This window comes from Mus musculus, chromosome 11, assembly GCF_000001635.26.
Source record: "Mus musculus strain C57BL/6J chromosome 11, GRCm38.p6 C57BL/6J".
Taxonomy (NCBI): domain Eukaryota; kingdom Metazoa; phylum Chordata; class Mammalia; order Rodentia; family Muridae; genus Mus; species Mus musculus.
Window position 1 is genome coordinate 23027895 of NC_000077.6, and position 18357 is coordinate 23046251.

Consider the following 18357-nt stretch of genomic DNA (forward strand, 5'->3'; position numbering starts at 1 on the left):
CCTGGTGTTCCCCTGTACTTGGGCATATAAAGTTTGCAATACCAAGGGGCCTCTCTTCCCAGTGATGGCCGACTAGGCCATCTTCTGCTACATATGCAGCTAGAGACACGAGCTCTGGGGGTACTGGTTGGTTCATATTGTTGTTCCACCTATAGGGTTGCAGACCCCTTCAGCTCCTTGGGTGCTTTCTCTAGCTCCTTCATTGGGGGCCCTGTGTTCCATCCTATAGATGACTATGAGCATCCACTTCTGTATTTGCCAGGCACTGGCATAGCCTCATACGAGACAGCTATACCAGGGTCCCTTTGACAAAATCTTGCTGGCATATGCAATAGTGTCTGGGTTTGGTGGCTGATTATGGGATGGATCCCTGGGTGGGGTAGTCTCTGGATAGTCCATCCTTTCGTCTTAGCTCCAAACTTTGTCTCTGTAGCTCTTCTTTATGCATTCTTAAAAGAGCGACTACAGGTTAGCGCTCAGCCACCTTTAGAGGTCTGCACATCAAACTTGGGATATGCACGCATTGCCTTGTTTCCAGCTTTTCCCATTTCTGGACATGCACTAACTGAGTTGGCTAGATGTGTCCTTTTGTATTTTTCTGTACATGCCTTTTGCTCAGTGTTAGGTTTTTGTAAGTTATCTGCCAGATTCTTCATTTTCATTGCATCATTTTTATCTTATGTGACTACAGCACAGCTTACTACCCACTCAAATGTTGGCAGGCTTTGGCTGCTCACTGTGGAGGTTATTAAGGACACATTCTTGTAGCTGTCCTCTGGGGCACATGTGTGAGTCTCTTGGTCCATGTCTAAACATGTCACTGTCAGTCATAGGAGATGCATATTTGAATCGCTGACACTGCTGGTCTTAATTTTCAGCGGTGCGTTTAAATCGATGCATCTTAATGACTGTGTATGTATAGCCTTTGCTCTCATCTAAAAAGGCTTGTCTTCTCCTGTAGAGAAATGCAAGGATGGCCGCAGAGAGGTGTTACTCTAACACTCTAAAAGCACTAGGACTCCTTGAGGAGTTTGTTTCAGAGAAAGGCCAAAGTGGAAAAGTGTCTGAAGACTTCACCAGGCAAGAGCTGAGAAGCTGCACACTGGAGAAAGAAAGGTAGTGTACTCGCAGGGAACCAGACTCGGGGCTTTTCTATTGTAAGGGAGTGCATGGGAACTGTTGTAAGATAGATTATACTATTTTATCATACAATGCAAATATTTACACAGTGATAAAACACATTGTTCCTACAGCAAGCTTATATTTCTGACATATAAAAAAGATAATGGCCTGCTTTTGATTGGGACACAAGCAGTCAAGTTTCAAGATAGACTAGTTATCAGGCACCTGGTGCTGCCATAGCCCTCCTGCTATGGGTGGAGCCTGTGGACTTAACTCTGCCTGCATGACGGTGACACAAACCTTTGAAACCAACACATCTTTCCTTTGATTGATACATTTCTTTCTTTAGCTCTTATGGAGAAGAAAGAGAGAATGAGGAAGAAAGCTATTTAACTGATATCAGCAGCCAGGATTCTTGCAAGGGAAACAAGGAAGATATTAAAGATATTAAAAGTGGAGAAGAAAATTCTGGAGAATGAATCCGAATCACAAGGTTTCTTGTCTCGCTGACCCTCCCCATGTGCAGCCTCAGGACTCAGAGCCTGCGCTTGGGTTACTGTGAGCATCCGCGGGGACAGCTCTCACACACGCAGGCCTGCTGAACCAGGACACCATGCCTGGAAAGGCTGAGTCCACAGGACAAGTGATTTGGTTGCTACCTTACAGCTTTGCATGCTGAAGTTTAGAAATTGCTATGCTCTTTATGATTATGATTATATTTGTATTTTCAAAGTGTTTGAGGGTTGGAGAACCACAGCTGACACAAATGGATTAGTTATGGAAATGTATATTTGCATTTGATAGGGAAAAATTGGTATTGATAGAACTATTAGCTTTTGAAGATCTATTTTTAAATGCACTATTTTCATTTTTTTTCTCAGAACCAGTTTTAAATAAGTAATATACTACAGAAAAAGTAGATATTTGGAAATTTACAGTAATTTTGATACTGAAAAGATTTACTGCTAAATCCACACCATGGCTACTTTTTCCTTTTTTTGCCCTTTTTCTGGTGAAGATTAAACCTAGAGCTCACACATACTTAACTCAATGAATTCTACCATTTGCTATATCCTCAATCCTCCCGTTATTTTTGATAGATAAAGTATTAAAATTACTTATGCTACTTTTAGAATCCTGTGTATTCTTGTATATAGACTAATTATGGCCCTTGTGAGTGGTAATCTTAAGAGATAAGGGTTACTGTTCTATATATGCTGACATTGTGATCCTAACTTGCCAAAGGAAAATCCTAAACGTAATTCAGATTTATTTATTTATCCTTGGCTTTTTTTTATTTTTTAGTGTTTCATTTTTGTTTGTTTCTTTTTCCTTTTTTTTTCTTTCTTTTCCTTGATTTTTTTTTTTTTTTTTTTTTGAGACAAAGTTTCTCTGTGTAGCCCTGGCTGTCCTGAACTTAATTTGTAGATCAGGCTGACCTGGAACTCAGAGATCCACCTGCCTCTGCCTTTCTAGTGCTGAACAATTAAAGAAGTGTGGCACCACTGCTGGACAGTTTTATCCATGACTTTGTGTCTGTCTGTGTGTAGGAATGTGGATGTGAGTTTGGGTGCCTATGGAGGCCAGAAGAGAGTGTCAGTATCCCTGGGGCTGAGGCTCCCAGTGCTGTGAACTGGGTGCTGGAAATTACACTTGTGTCCTTTGTAAGAGCAGTGTGTGTGTTTAACCACTGAGCCAGCTCTCCAATCGAACCAGCTTGGTATTATACTTCAAAAATAATCAATAATAAAATATAATCAGTAATATTGACCATAGTTTGGTTGGTAATTGTTTTCTTTTTTCTTGTTTGTTTGTTTTTTTTTTTTGGTTTTTCAATACAGGGTTTCTCTGTGTAGCCCTGGCTGTCCTGGAACTCACTTTGTAGACCAGGCTGGCCTCGAACTCAGAAATCTGCCTGCTTCTGCCTCCCAAGTGCTGGGATTAAAGGCGTGCGCCACCACCGCCGCCCAGCTTGTTTTTCTTTTTCTTACCGTATCTCTTTTTAAAGATTCATTTGTATTTTCGTGGGGTTTCTGCCTGGGTGCATGTCTAGTCTGTGCTGCACATGCAGTGTAGTACTCTCAGGAGAGGGCATCGGACTCTCCAGAGCTAGAGCTGCCAACAGTTGTGACCCTCTGTGAAAGTGCTGGGAATTGAACCCAGGTCCTGCAGAGGAGCAGCTGGGGCTCCTAACGGCTGGCTGAGTGGTCTTTGCTTTTATGTGCTCAGTGAAAAGGAAAAGACCCTTTGTTTCCTTGCTTTCCATACAGCTAGGTGGGCACATTGTATAATACCACATTAGCCAGAAAGAAGGGGGTTTGGGAAATCTTTCGAAGGGAACACAGCAGCTGGTCCCTTCAGCCCTTTCTCTTTTTCTCCTTCTTCTTGGGAAAGTGAGTTTTCTTTAAGCAGCAGAATAGGGTTCTTAATTCAGTAGATGTAGTCAACTTTGTGTTTCAAACATATTTTGAGGTGTCATTTCTAAATTCCCACTGTGTCTTTGATGCTGACCATGAACAGTGAGAGCAATCATTTGCTCTGTGTGAAGAAAAATATCTGCATTAACCTTTGAGGCTTGAATCACAGGATATCAACATGGAGACCAGCATGGAGACCAGCATTGAGGCCTGTTCTGAGTAGTTCTGTTCACTTTGGATTATGAATAAGAGCATGTCCTCTTCTTCCTGGGGAACTGTTTGTTGTTAGGGTCACCGTGGGACGGGTGTCATTGCTATGTCCAGAGGGGAAGGAAGGTTATCAGAAGGCAGCTGGTTGAACGTGGACAGTACCCTACATATGTGTATGCAACCCAACAGAGAAAAGGAAAAGCTGTGGCATGGTTTGCAACAAAGGTAAACTCGCATTGGGCTGTAGAATGGAAGAAACTATGAGGCCCATCTGCCACCCCTACAAGCCACGTTCTGAAAGCTGCCAAAAACTGTGTGGCCGAGAAATGGAAGTGGCTGTAGAAGCAGTAGGGCAGGAGGGAACCTGTCAGCACTCCAGACAGATGCTCAGCTCTCTTGTAATCCCAGCACTTAAGAGGCTGGGGCAGGAGAGTTGCTGCAAGTACAACGCACCCTAGGTTATATATTACATTTCAGGCCAGTCTTGGTTAGCCTGTCTATTCCTGATCTCAACAAAGTTCAAGATAAAATGGTTCATTAATGATATCAATATGGGCACATTGAATGCCATGGAACTCATTTTTCTTATTATTCTTTACATATCAAATTTTCAGGACTTCCATCTTCCACAGTTTGGTGAAATTTTATGGCTGTATTACTATCAGAGCCGTGGAGATGAGCTGTGTTCTGCCTCGGTTTCCCTTTCTCACAAGGATGCTATGGCTATGATTTTTTTTATGCTGCTGGGTTTAGTTTTTCCTGACATTAAGCCCTCAAGTTTTTTTGTTTTGTTTTTTTTTTTAAATCTCAGTCCAACTGAGGAAGAGGGATTGGCTTGAAAGGGTGGTGGAAACTAACTTACTTTCAGAGTCATCGGGGAGTACTGTTTTAAGGAAAGAATTGTAGGGAGAGTTTAAATGTACATGAGGGGAGATGCTCATCTAGTTCCTATGTAAGCACCCATTCCATTTGTGTATTTGTAGTGTTTACAGTAGCTTGTATTGTGTCTGAGGTCTGATATCCAGCCTGTGGGTAGGCAGGAAGGACACAAGCCAGGGAGACACCACAGCATCATCTTTCAGTCGCTATAGCATGAAATTTTGTTTATAATCTTGAGTAGAAGTACTCTGTATTCAATTTTTCAGTGTCGGAGGCATAGCTTGGGTGGAACATTTGCCTAGCATGCCCAAGGTCCTGGATTTGATCTTCATCACCAAACAGAGTAAAAAAAAATTTCCAAAGGTTTATAGAATCTACACACATACACACACACACACACACACACCCCAACCACACACCATACACACACATACACACAGTACACATACTACATACATACACACACACACACACACACACACACACACATACACACACATACACATCCCAACCACACACCATACACATACATACACACAACTTACACATACTACACATATACACACACACACTTTTTACCTTGAGCGAGGGCTTTCTTTATGCTAGGCAAGTGTAGCTTTTCCTAATGATGAGCTGCACCCCTGACCTGAACATTCAAACTTTTATTCCCTGAATGATTTGACAGTAATTTGTTTAATCATAATATTATACACCTAAATTATAATGCCTTAAAAAATCAACTATAATATATACATATATGTACATACATACATACATACATACATACATACATATATTATTCTTTTCTTGGTACTGAGAATTGGATCCCTACCATGGCCCCAAAACTGAACATTGACAAACACTGCTGTCTCATAGAGTCCATCTTCAGTTTACCCAGATGTTCCAAACAATGTCTTACTTCATTTCCTTGCATTTCTGTATTTGGCTTGGGAAAAGGTAATGCCTTGACAGTGTGTGTACTCTATGATTACCCTTTGTGAGGAGACACGTGTGGTCGAAACTAAGTTTGATCACTTGAGGTGTTCCTGCCACTTAGTGTGCTGTAAAGTCCTCGGTATTCCTTTATGATAACTGTGGGGCAGAACATGAGTATGTGAGTAATACTTTAATATTATAATATCTGCTTCCAACAGGTTCTTAACCCAGTAGTTTTAATATCCCAGAATAATCATCCCCGAATGTGTTGTGATATTGGGGCTTATCCAATGGCCATTTTCTTAAATTGTTTATCTACTCTATGTTAGACAGCAGTCCCTAAAGGGCTTCCTGCTTCTTTTAGGTGATATATCATTATGACTGATGAATTCATTTATTTGGTATGTTATAAGTATTACCATCATTAAAGTTCTAGAATTATGCTTACATTCTCCTAATTTGGCCATCGTGAGGCCCCATGAACTGGCTCCCCACCAGTTGGTCCACTTCCTTTCCTTAAGGCACAGTGATAGTTTCAAGGACCAACTTACGTTTCTCTACTCAGATCTGGAATTGTTTATTTCTTAAAGAAGTTCAAAAGCCTTTTATGGAGAATTGTATTCTCCACAGTATAATGAGACTACTGCTACTGTGCCTGGCTTACAAATACTGTGACCAACAGACCCAATAAGATCAAGTAAAACACAGAAAATTTTGATTAAATGTGTACAGTATCTTTTATATTTAAAACCATTGACACTTGTATGCTTAAAAAAAAACAACAGTCAGGTGTTGGTGGCATATGCCTTTAATCCCAGTATCCAATGAGGCTGAGGCAGGTGAATCTTTGAGTTTGAGGACAGCCTAGTCTACAGAGTGAGTTTCAGGACAGTAAGTGATACACAGAGAATCCCTGTCTCAAAACAAACAAACAAACAACAAAATAAATAAATAAGCAAGTAAAACATTCTAGGCTATCACCGGATAAATAAATAAGTAATTAAATAAACAAACAAGCAAATAAATAATAAAATAAAATTTCCAGGCAATCACTGGATATGGTGACTCAAGCCTATAATTTTAGAACATGGGAAGTAGGCACAGGAGGATGGGAGTGCAGACTAGCTTTGGCTAAGTAGCAAGTTTGAGGCGAGTCTGGATTAATAAGCCTCTGACTAAATATATATAGGTTGGGGATTTGACTCAGATGATATAGGTACACATGATGCTCTGGCTTTGATCTGTAGCACTGTGTAAAACTGGTGCACACTTGTAATATCAGCACCTGGGAGTTCAAAGTTGCCAGCTCTGCTGGGAGTTCAAGGCCAGACTGGTTTATGTCAGACCCTGTCCTGAAAGAGAAACAAAAACCTCAGATGCAATGTACAGTTGAAAGATGTGACAGTTCTAATATGAAAGTTATTGTTTTATTTTTTTTTACAAGCATCTTATATGTTTGTTTAGAACTCTGAATAATATAGCAAGGTCCAAGTATTCTTTTATGTGTATGGGTATTGGGAGTTTTGAGCCTATGAACGTCAGATAGGGCATCAGATCATCTGGAGCAGGAGTTACAGGTGGCTGTGAACCACCATGGGGCCCTCTGGAAAAGCAGCCAGTGCTCTTAACCCCTGAGCCATTACAGCAGCTCTGATGTTTTAAAAGATCCGAGTGTGTATTCTTCCCCTTGGGAGGTATATCAAGATGTAGCCCAGATATAAAGTGTTTGCCTTGAACTCACTACAAGCCAAGAGTGGCCTTGAACTGGTCCTCTAGCCTCTAATCCTTCAAATTCTGGGATTATAGGTTGCAGCACCACATTTTGTTTATTCAGTGCTAAGAATCAAACCCAGGGCCCCATGCAAACCAAACAAGCAAGCTACCAATAGACAATACAGCCATATCTCCAACCCAAGACTCCAACCCAGGACTGGGGATGAAGGTCATTGGCAGAGTGCTTTACCTGTTTATACAAGGCTGTATGTTCTTATCACCATTAAAAAGAAAGAGAAAGCCAGGCGGTGGTGGTGCACGCCTTTAATCCTAGCACTTGGGAGGCAGAGGCAGGCAGATTTCTGAGTTCGAGGCCAGCCTGGTCTACAGAGAGAGTTCCAGGACAGCCAGGGCTACACAGAGAAACCCTGTCTCAAAAAACCAAAAAAAAAAAAAAAAAAAAAGAAAAGAAAAGAAGAGAAAGGAAGGAAAGAAGGAAGGAAGGAAGGAAGGAAGAAAGAGAAAGAAAGGAAGGAAGGAAGAAAGAAAGAAAGAAAGAAAGAAAGAAAGAAAGAAAGAAAGAAAGAAAGAAAGAAAGAAAGGAAAGAAAGAAAAAGTAAAAAGAGAAGGGGCTGGAGAGACGGCTCAGTGGCTAAGAGCACACTGACTTCTCTTCCAGAGGTCCTGAGTTCAATTCCCAACAATCACATGGTTGTTGGGAGCTAAAAGGGGTGGGGGGGGCTGGGGAAGAGGGAGAAAGGGGAAGACCCACACCCTGCCAGAGTTCCACCTATACTCTGGTCAGTCAGGCGTGGGAGAGCTGCCATCACTTTCCACTCATCCCTGGGTGGGCATCCAAGCCTTTGACCCACTCTATAGGGGTGGGGGTGGGGCTAAGGGGCAGCCCTACCTGGGAGCCCTGAAGCTACTTTCCTAAAGCCCCGGGGATCCGGTGTTACTTTGCTAAAGCCACTGGGGTTATAGGAGAGAGGGATGAGGGAAGAGAGCTTCCCAACACCGACAAGAGTGAGTGCAGCAGATCTTGAGCAGAGATTGTCTGTGGTTTTAGAAAGGCAGGGAGAAAGAGAGAGAGAGGGGAAAGGCTAGAAAGAAAGAGTAAGAAAAGAGAAGACAGAAGAAGAAGGGGTGAGAGTGAGGGGTAAGAGGTAAGAGAGTGAGAATTAAGAGTGTGAGGTGGGGCTAAACAGCCCTTTTTATGGTCTTTACTGTTGCTAGGTAACTGGGGAGTTTAGCCTGAAGGTCAGAAGCTTGGGCCATTGCCTACTTGACTTCTAGCCATGCTTCTCTTGTGGGGGCTGTGGGGGGGCGGTAACTTAGGCAGGAGCCAGAGTCCCAGAAGACATGAGAGAACTCCTTCTGTCCCATGTAGATGAATTATCACCACAGGGTCCCAGGGTTCAGCATCTCAGCTCGACTGGAGACCCGCCTGTCTGTGCACAGCCCAATGCCCCACACATGGTGGCTTACAACCATCTGTAATGAGATCTGATGTCCTCTTCTGGTGTGTCTGAAGACAGCTACAGTGTACTCATATATAAAATAAATAAATATTAATAAAAAGAAGACAAGCTAAGTATGGTGTGGTATACGCCTATAAGCCCAGCACTTCCATGACTGAGGGAGGAGGATACTGAACTAAGACCAGCCTGGGCTACACAGATTCTACGTATATTATGAGAACATATATTACGTTAAGAGATCATATATAATGAGAATAAATATTCTCCAATTATTCCACTAATCAGGATTTAAGAACAGGGAATTTCCTTAGCAAAGTCTTTGTTGTACACTTATCCCATTTCCATTGGTTGGAGTATTCAACTGTGGCGGGGGGACTTGCCCTGCCTAACATTCATGTCTTAAGTTGCCAACCAGGATCTCAGTTACCCACATATATCACTTTTTCTGCCAAGTAGGATATCAGTTCCCAGGGAGATCTTGGGAACTTAAAACTTTATTCGACCCCTACTCAAAATGAAAGTTGTATTCCAATTGGCTTCTTCTTCTTCTTTTGTTTTTTGTTTTTTTTTTTGTTTTGTTTTTGTTTTTTGAGACAGGGTTTCTCTGTGTAGCCATGGCTGTCCTGGAACTCACTTTGTAGACCAGGCTGGTCTTGAACTCAGAAATCTGCCTGCCTCTGCCTCCCAAGTGCTAGGATTAAAGGCATGTGTCACCACTGCCCGGCTCCAATTTGCTTCTTATGTTGGTGCAGGTCTCTCTTATGTTGGGATCCATCCCAGGACAGCTTATATAGGCAAAGACCATAAAAGTTCATACACAGGTGTAGGAAGAGCTGCTTGGCGGTTGGTTCAGGTCCAAGCTTACTGTGACTAACTATACAAAGCAGTTTTAACTGACTTCTATTGTGATTAGTTTCCAAGAATACCAAAGCATAGTACATAACAGAATATGCAATCAACTCAGGCATGAGAAAGTTTCTTAGTAACATTAGTAACAGCATAAACGCCTGGCTAGACATGCAGCAGTTACCCAGACCTTAACACTGACCAGCTCAGATACCTCTCAGGACTTTGAGTTGGCCCACCCCAACATCTACCCCATGGATGAATTGCTGGAGTCCATGATGGGGCTGGTCCTACAGATCCAAAATACAGGATCTCCATGGCACAGGGGCAACAACAGGATATCCCAGAGGAGATCTAATGAGGTTCCAGGATTGATAGAACAGCAGAAGCCAGAGGCCTCATACAGGACCAACGAGTGAACATAATGAACATTTGTAAGCAAAAAAGTGTGGACAAAAGGGTATATATACTGTGGGACACTATGACACACTACCGCTTCCACAATGAGATTTTTTTTTACCTGTTGAGGGAGAAGTTGCAAGGGGGAGGGCAGGTATTGAAAAAGTGTAACATAAAAACAAAAAAACTAGGCCTTTAGGCCCAGGCTTGAGAGGTCGACCTTTGTGACTCAATGCTTCAAGGCCTGCTAATCATAAAATAGATAGTGACATTCCTCCACCCACCTGCTTCCTGGGTTCAGGGAGTGTTTGTTCAAAAAGGGTCACCCTGACCGTTGCTGGAACCCACTATGCAAATGTGCTATTGTTAGAGGCTCATAGAAACTGTCTTGAGAAATAACCACACAATTATTAGGTATTTTTTCTTGTGACTTTGCACTTCCTTGTGACTCTTAACTGGTATTTTTGGTATTTTCCAACAATGCCCTACTCACCCCCTTGAGTTGTGGATTCTTCCTTTAAATACACCCTCTCCCAGCTACTCGGGGCCTCCACGGTCCTCTACCCCTGCATGGTGTACGACTGTGGGCCCATCAGTGCGCCTGGAATAAAAGTCCTCTTGCAGTTTGCATCAAGACCGTTTCTTGTGAGTGATTTGGGATGTCGCCTCTCCTGAGTCAGAACGTGGGGGAGTCCTCACGTTGTGGGTCTTTCAGTATGAGGGGAAGGGAGATGAGTGGGACTGGGGTGCATGATGTGAAATTGACAAAGAACCAATAAAAAGAAAAAAGGAAAGAAAATATGTATTACCCCTAAGTCAGGTGTGGTGGCACATGCCTTGACTCCCAGCACTGAGGAGGCAGAGGCAGGTAGATTTCTGAGTTTGAGGTCAGCCTGGTCTACCAAGCAAGTTCCAAAACAGTCAGGGCTACACAGAGAAATCCTGTCTTGGGGTTGGGTGTGGAGGTGGGGAACACACTCCTGCAAATTCAGGTTGATGAGCAGAGGGGTAGCAGAGCCACATTTAACAATGGTTTGTTTTGTTTTCTATCCTGTACTACCAGACTCTATCCTGATTTGCAGACAGAAAATAAAATGTTAGTATTCACCAACTAGAGGCTCAGGACTGGTCTGCGACCAAGGTCTCTCCTGATGTACTGAGCTTCACAGGACTCACAGCTGCCTCTGGTGTTCAGGACCTTCTAGAAGGAAAGGACAGCACAACATTAGCAGTAAGGTTATTTGGACACTATTAAGTCTTTCTGGCACTTAGTTTATAGGCCTAGAATTTAAATATTGCTTTTGCCAGAAGAGGAAGAGGAAGGGGAAAACATCCGGGAACAAATGAGAATATGTAGACTGGGCCACGTGTAACCATCATACAGCCATATTTATTTTTTTAATAGTGCTTTTTTAAAAATGGTATTGGAACTTGAAGCAATGGCCTTGTGATCATAAAATAAGCAAACATAAAAGTTATTTTTAATAGCTGCATACATATTTTTTTCTTGAAAACTAAAAATATCTCAAATGTATTTTATTTGTCCTTGAATCTTTGCCCTGGAGATGTCTTGCTCTGTGGCCAGGCTAGCCTGACCTCTGTCCTGCCTCTAGAACTGAGATCAAGTCTGTGGATTTGTTCTACTTTAGCACACCAAAGAACCTAGATTTAATTCTGAAGCAGTAGAACAGGGATTAACTCAGCAGGGGGTCAGGAGTTCCAGTCTTCATGTATACCAGCTACTGGCCTCCCTGGACTACAGAAGACCCTGTCCCGAATCCACAGACTCAAGAGAAAAGTTAGATCTTTGCTCTGAGAGGTGTGTGCCTCCATGCCTGGCCTCGAAGCATATGCCAGGCACAGTAGGTGCAGGGGGATCAAAGAAACAAGACCCTAGCCTTGCCCTCAGGGAGCATCACAGATGGAGAGACAGATCCAGGGTGGCACTGACAGGGCTGTGACAGAGGAGGTACAGAGACTCCAGAAGCCTTTCAACAGTAAGATGGTGGAGACCTGAAGAATTAGCGGAAGTCTGCCAGGAACTCCAACAGAACGACCCTATGTGCGTGTGTGGCCATCCAGAGGGAGACAGATGGACCCCTTTTAATGACATGCACCAAGAGAGATTGGGAAGAATTAAAAGAAAATTCTGGGCCAACCGGAGTGGCCCTGTGAACTTATGAGAATCTAGAGTCCAAAGACAAGTGAAGGGTTTCTGAGCAAGGTCACTGTGAATACACAAGATGGAGGGGAGGTTGGCAAGACAGGAGGTAGATACCCTTGAGATAAGGAGAGAGGTTTAGGCGACAGCATGCTTACCTGAATTAGAGCTTAGGAACAGAAACTGACAAGGAAGGTAATCAATCCCCAGCTAACGTTCTCCAAATAGAGTTGGGATACTTCCAAGGAGCCATACAGCAGTATCGTGGGGCAGACGAGGTTTCACATTCCTTGTTTATACACACCTCTCCCTAATCCAAAAGTCATAAACCTAACAGGTCCACATAGTACATTACATAACCCTTTCAAAAGCCCTTGCCTCAGCCCTCATCTGCCTGCGGCTCGCCAGGCTCCCACCCCCAACCCTCCTATCTTCCCGCAGCCATCCTAGGTGCAGACTGCAGGATACACCACAGCCACCGCAACTTCAGAACACCCACCTCTCTCCAGGTCACGCGACACACCATTTCTCGACCTCCACTCCCGAAGCATGATTTCCATGGTGGCAGAACAGTTTTGACTCCTTAGCTAACTGTTGACCTGCACTTGTTTTTTTATCTCCCGCAGTGGCAGTAAATAAGTACCAAACAGGCAGAGAGACCTCAAGCCTCAGAAGGGAAAGAATATTTAATAATTTTAATTAAATGCCAACCTTTAAAATAAATTTTGTTTAAATTATCATAGAAGTCCTATAAAAGCTCCTAAAACTACAAAGAATAATGACAGAAGCAGATATACTAATTTTTAAGATAAAAATAAAATCTTTAATTTAACAGTATTTAATTTTCCTGTACCAGCTGTTGGTACAGTTGATAGGATCAATGGTGAAATAGACTGAATAGTCCTTCAGAGGATCCCAGGAGACAATTCTAGGATTCCAGGAAAATGGCTTATCTGAAACCTTCCTATTTGTCTCAAAAACAGTTTGCTATGGCACAGGTGGCTTCTCCCTCCCAGCAGGAGCAGCAGGAGGGGCTTTGCTATGCAAGCAGGCCAGACACAGGCAGCTGGCTTTTTAAATATTTTTTTACTTATTGACTTTATGTCCCTCTCACTGCCACCATCCTGGTCACTCCCTGCCACAATCTTTCCCCTGTCTCTCTCCTTCTCCTCTGAGCAGGTGGAGAGTCCTCTCGGTATCCCCCACCCTGATACATCATGTCTCTCTGAGGCTAGGTGCTTCCTCTCCCACTGAGGCTGACAAGGCAGGCCAGCTAGAAGAACATATCCTACAGATAGGCAATAGCTTTTGAGATAGCCCCTGCTCCAGTTGTTCAGGACCCACATGAAGACCAAACTGCACATCTGCAGTTCTTTGGTTGGTGGAAGGGTCCAGGTTAGTTGACTCTGTTGGTCTTCCTGTGGAGTTCCTATCCCCTTAGGGGCTGCAAGGCAACTGGCTTTTCTCCTTTTTTTTTTTTTTAATTGGAATTTATTTATTTATTTAATGCATATAAGTACACTGAAGCTATCTTCAGACACACCAGGAGAGGGCATCGGATCCCATTACAGATGGTTGTGACCACCATGTGGTGACTGGGAATTGAACTCAGGACATCTGGAAGAGCAGTCAGTGCTCTTAACCACTGAGCCATCTCTCCAGCCCGACACTTAGTTTTCTTAAGTAACCTCAGACAACTGGCACCTAAGTGGAGACACCATGGATGGGATATTTTCTAACTAAAGTGCAAGGGATGGTCTTTTGCTGGAATGCTCACTTACAATGTGTCTGTCAAAGCCAGCATGTCTCCTGTGCCTTCTCTTGCAGACCTTTGCTTTGTATGTGTTTCCACAATGTTTTTCCTTCATATGACACTGGGTATTTGCCTGAGCCCCAGCCCCACTGCAGGACAAATAGGTTTACAGTGTCATATATTTACACTGGAATCTCTCCTGGGATGAAAATGGTATAGGATGAAATGAACAGCCTTTAGTAGTAAGAGGACAACCATGTCCATTTTCTTGGAATGTCTTTAAAGCACCTACATATCTTTGGATTTGCTATTAGAGTTAAACCATCTCTTTCACTTTCCTGGTTTCATTTTCAGATGGGATTGTTATTATTTTACCTGAGCTGGACTTGAACTGCTGGCTCAAGCAAGCCGTCCTAAATCTGAGTAGCTGAGACTACAGGCATTGGCCATTGTCTGGTCCCCCCCCCCCCCCCATGGCACCACCAGTAGTTTAGCTGATTTATAAAATTGATCCAAGTACTTTCTATTTTCTTCCCCATACATCTATGGAAAATCCAGGCTTGCTTAATACTCCCTCTCTGCCTCTTTCTCTGCCTCTCTCTCTGTCTCTCTCTCTTCTCTCTCTGTCTCTGTCTCTGTCTCTGTCTCTCTCTCTGTCTCTCTCTCTGTCTCTCTCTCTCTGTCTCTCTCTCTCTCTCTCTCTCTCTCTCTCTATATATATATATATATATATATATATATATATTTGTGTCTGTGTGTATGTTTGTGATGAAGGTACTGAAGAAATCTTCTGTCTTGTCTGTGTGCCTGTGTGTGTGTGTATGCCTGTGTGTGTGTGCCTGTCTGTGTATGAATGGTGTTGCACGTGTGTGAGCATGTGGGGCAGAGCTAAAGATCAGAAGGCTGCCTTTCTCTGTCTCTAGCCACGTTCTTGCCTGAGACAGGCTCTCTCACTGTACTGGAAGCTCATCAGTCTGGCTAGGCTGGCCGGCCAGTGAGGTCCTTAGATGTCCACCACCCCAATACCCGAGACAAAGTTTTTCTGTGTAGCCTTGGCAATCCTGGACTCACTTTGTACACTGGGCTGGCCTTGAACTCAAAGAGATCTCCCTGCCTCTGCCATGTTGGATTTTTATTCAAATGTTAGGGATTTAAACTCAAGTCCTCATGCTTGCATGAAAGCACTTACTCACTAAGCCACTCCTCTAACTCCAGGTACAATGACATTGTACCACAATTTCTTAACACCTTATGTTTGTGTAAACAAAGTCTTTTATTTTTGGTTTACATAACTTATAATTGAGGAAACTAGTCTCTCTCTTTCTTCCCCCAACCTCTTATTTCCACCATTATTCAAGAGAATGGGGATGCAGTTCAGCATCACATAGCCTTTCTGCCATGTACAACTCTAGCTTTAAACTGTAGCACCACAAATGGTAATTAGAATGATGTGATGTAATGATGATGATGGATGATAATTGTAGGAGTCTTACATCAACAAAATAAACAGTAAGGCAATTTTATTGATTTACAGGGTTAATGTACCTAGTATGAGATGGCCTTGCAGTTGTTTGGGTAACTAAAAAAGAAAAGACTGAGAAAGTAGAGCAAAGGATTACCACCTATCACCTTTCTCACAGGTACCCCCAACCCCCTCGGGTGCTAGGAAACAACAGAGTTACAGACAGCTGAGTTTAGACACATACCAGCTCCTCTGAAACCAGCCACCTCCACAGTGACAGGGCAGCAGGTCATTCCTTGAGTGTGGTTAGTGACTTTGAGCACTCAACATCTTTTAGAGAGCTAAACTTCTCTTTTAGTCACGTGACTAAATTTCATAGCTTCACTGATAATCTTAGCATCTAATATTTCCACAAAAATCTTTACTTTTTGTTTGTTCATTTAGAGATAGTCTTCTTACTATGTAGTGTTGGCTGGCCTTGAGCTCACAGACTAAGTCATTAGTAGGTTTGTATTTAAAAAGATCTAAATATAGCTGAGCAGTGGTGGCACACAACTCTAATCCCAACAAGGAAGGCAGAGGCAGGTATACGTCTGAGTTTGAGACCAGACTGATCTACAGAACAATTCCAGGACAGTCAGAGCTGCAGAGAGAAATCCTTTCTCAAACAAAACAAAACAAAACAAAACAAAACAAAACAAAACAAAACAAAACCCTAAATATAACATGGCATTTTAGAAAGATCATGTCATGTAAACTAAAACAATCCTGTGATCTTTAATAAAAAATAGTAAAATCATCACTATTTCCATATATTTTCTTTAATATTTGTTGTAACTTTGTCTTACTGTGCAACCCTGGCTGGTCTGGAACTCATTATCACAATCACACTGACTTCAAACTCATAGAAATCTGGCAGTCTTTGCCTTTCAATGTTAGGATCAATTGTCTGAACCACCACATACAGTCTGGTCTTCTTTATTAACTTGTTCATATGGAATTCTGTTATAACCTGCCATTGAAAAGTTTATCCTGGCACCTTTCCACTCATTCTTGTGTGTGTGTGTGTGTGTGTGTGTGTGTGTGTGTGTGTGTGTGTGTGAGTTGTTGCACATGCATGAGTGTGTGTGTCTGTGTGTTGATTTTAAAATTTCATTATATTTTATTTTATTCATGCAGGTGTTTTGCCTTGCATGTATGTTTGCGCATCACATATGTGCCTGATACCCATGGAAGCCAGAATCCCCAGAGACTAGAGTTTCAGGTGGTTATAAACCATTGTGCTCAAACTCCTCAGAGGCTGACTCCTTGGCAGTGCTTGTCAAATCTAAGCTATTTGATTCACCAATTTTACATAACTTTTACTATTCACATAATCAATACCAATGAAATAGCAAATGCATGTGTATAGAACTTTAGTAAGGCATTGTTGAGAACAGTAAAGTATTGAAAGCAATGCAAATACCCATAAATATAGCACTTGTTAGCATAGTGGTATTCTGTGTTGGGATACTACTCTTTAAAAAGAGTAGATAGAGGCCAGGCATGGTGGAACATTCAGTAATCCCAGCACTGGGGAAGCCGTGGCAGAAGAATCATGAGTTACAGACAAGTCTGGGATAGATAGTGAATGTCGCTTCTGTCTCCGACCAGCAGAAAAGAGCGACGACACAGCGTTCTTCTCAAAGCAGTTTATTCAGGAACCTTTCAACATGCAAGCAGGAATCTCCCTAGCCCCCAGTCGCAATCCCTTACATAACCCCTCAACCACGCCCCATCAGCCCAGTCTGCGTAATCTCAGTTCATTGGCCTTCATCAAATGGCCTGATCTTGTGTCATGGTGTGCCTGCGCAGCTCTCACGATGGACGTGGCTTATTTTTGGGTGTATGAGGAAGTCAGGTGCAAGTCATAAGACTTGGCTGCAGTCCCGGGCGCCATCTTGGGACTACCGCCACACCCGCTCCCCACAAGTGAAACCCCATTTCAAACATGGGGCTGGAGGATGGCTCAGTGAGTAAGAGCACTGACTGCTCTTCCAGAGAACCCGAGCAAACAAAGTTAGTCAGTCAGTCAGTAACATAGACTTCTTTCTTTTCGTTTTCTGAGAGAGGGTTTCTCTGTGTAACCCTGGCTGTCCTGGAACTCACTCTGTAGACCAGGCTGGCCTCAAACTCAGAGATCCTCCTGCCTCAACCACAGAGTGGTAGATTAAAGGGATATGCCACCACTGCCTGGCACAACTGATATAATATATAACCAAAAGTTATTGTAAAATTTCCAAGTACATCTCTATTTCAGCCACAGTTTTCATGAATTTAGTCCTAGAACTTTAATTTTAAATTTTAATTGATTTATTTTTCTCTTCAGCAGAGCATGTAGCTTCAGGAAGAACACGCATGGAGCTGTGAAGAAGGGGATACTTGCTCTAGGCCAGATCACCCTCATGTCTGATTGATTGACTTTTATGCATATGGGTGTTTCCTCTGTATGTATTTTGTGTACCATATGTGTGCCTGGTGTCAGAATAGGGTGTTGGATCCCCTGGAATTGGAATTACAGAAGGGTGTGAATTGCCATATGGGTGCTGGGAATTGAATCCAGGTCCTCGGGAAGAGCAGTTGGTGCTCTTAACCTCTGAGCCACTTCTCCAGACTTGTTCCAGCATTTGGATGAATTGTTTTGTTTTGTTTTGTTTTTGTTTATAATTAGTTCTGACTATGGCTGAATTCTGTTCCTCTTAGGTAGCTGAATGTGTCTTGTTTGTGCTAGACATAAGAAATCTGTGTCACAGGTGTCAACATGTTCATTTCTGTTTCTCTTCACCTTTATAAGAGTACAGCAAAGTACTCTTATAAAGTACAGCAAAACATTTAAACAATGCTCATCAACAAAACAGCTAATGCTCCCAACATCAGACCTGAAATGCTTAGCTCTATCACATCATAGTTTTAAAAAATTATTTATTTAACATATATAT

At 42.6% G+C, this 18357-nt stretch overlaps 1 protein-coding gene across 14 annotated transcripts in view; it reads left to right on the forward strand.

Moving 5' to 3' along the window:
* Fam161a (family with sequence similarity 161, member A) overlaps positions 1–17849 on the forward strand; it is a 39023-nt gene extending 21174 nt beyond the window's left edge. For 12 of the 14 annotated variants that reach the window (XR_001780067.2, XM_011243762.3, XM_006514829.4 and 9 more), the window contains 2 exons: positions 962–1116; positions 1472–2897. Coding sequence is in view for 13 of the 14 variants with exons in the window: in XM_011243762.3 (XP_011242064.1) it covers positions 962–1116; positions 1472–1601 (285 nt within the window). In the remaining variant the exon portion in view is untranslated. Of the gene's footprint in view, positions 1–961; positions 2898–17747 lie in introns of those variants that run through there. The other 2 variants (XM_011243760.3, XM_011243761.3) reach the window with 2 other exon arrangements.
* Positions 17850–18357: the final 508 nt, after the last annotated feature.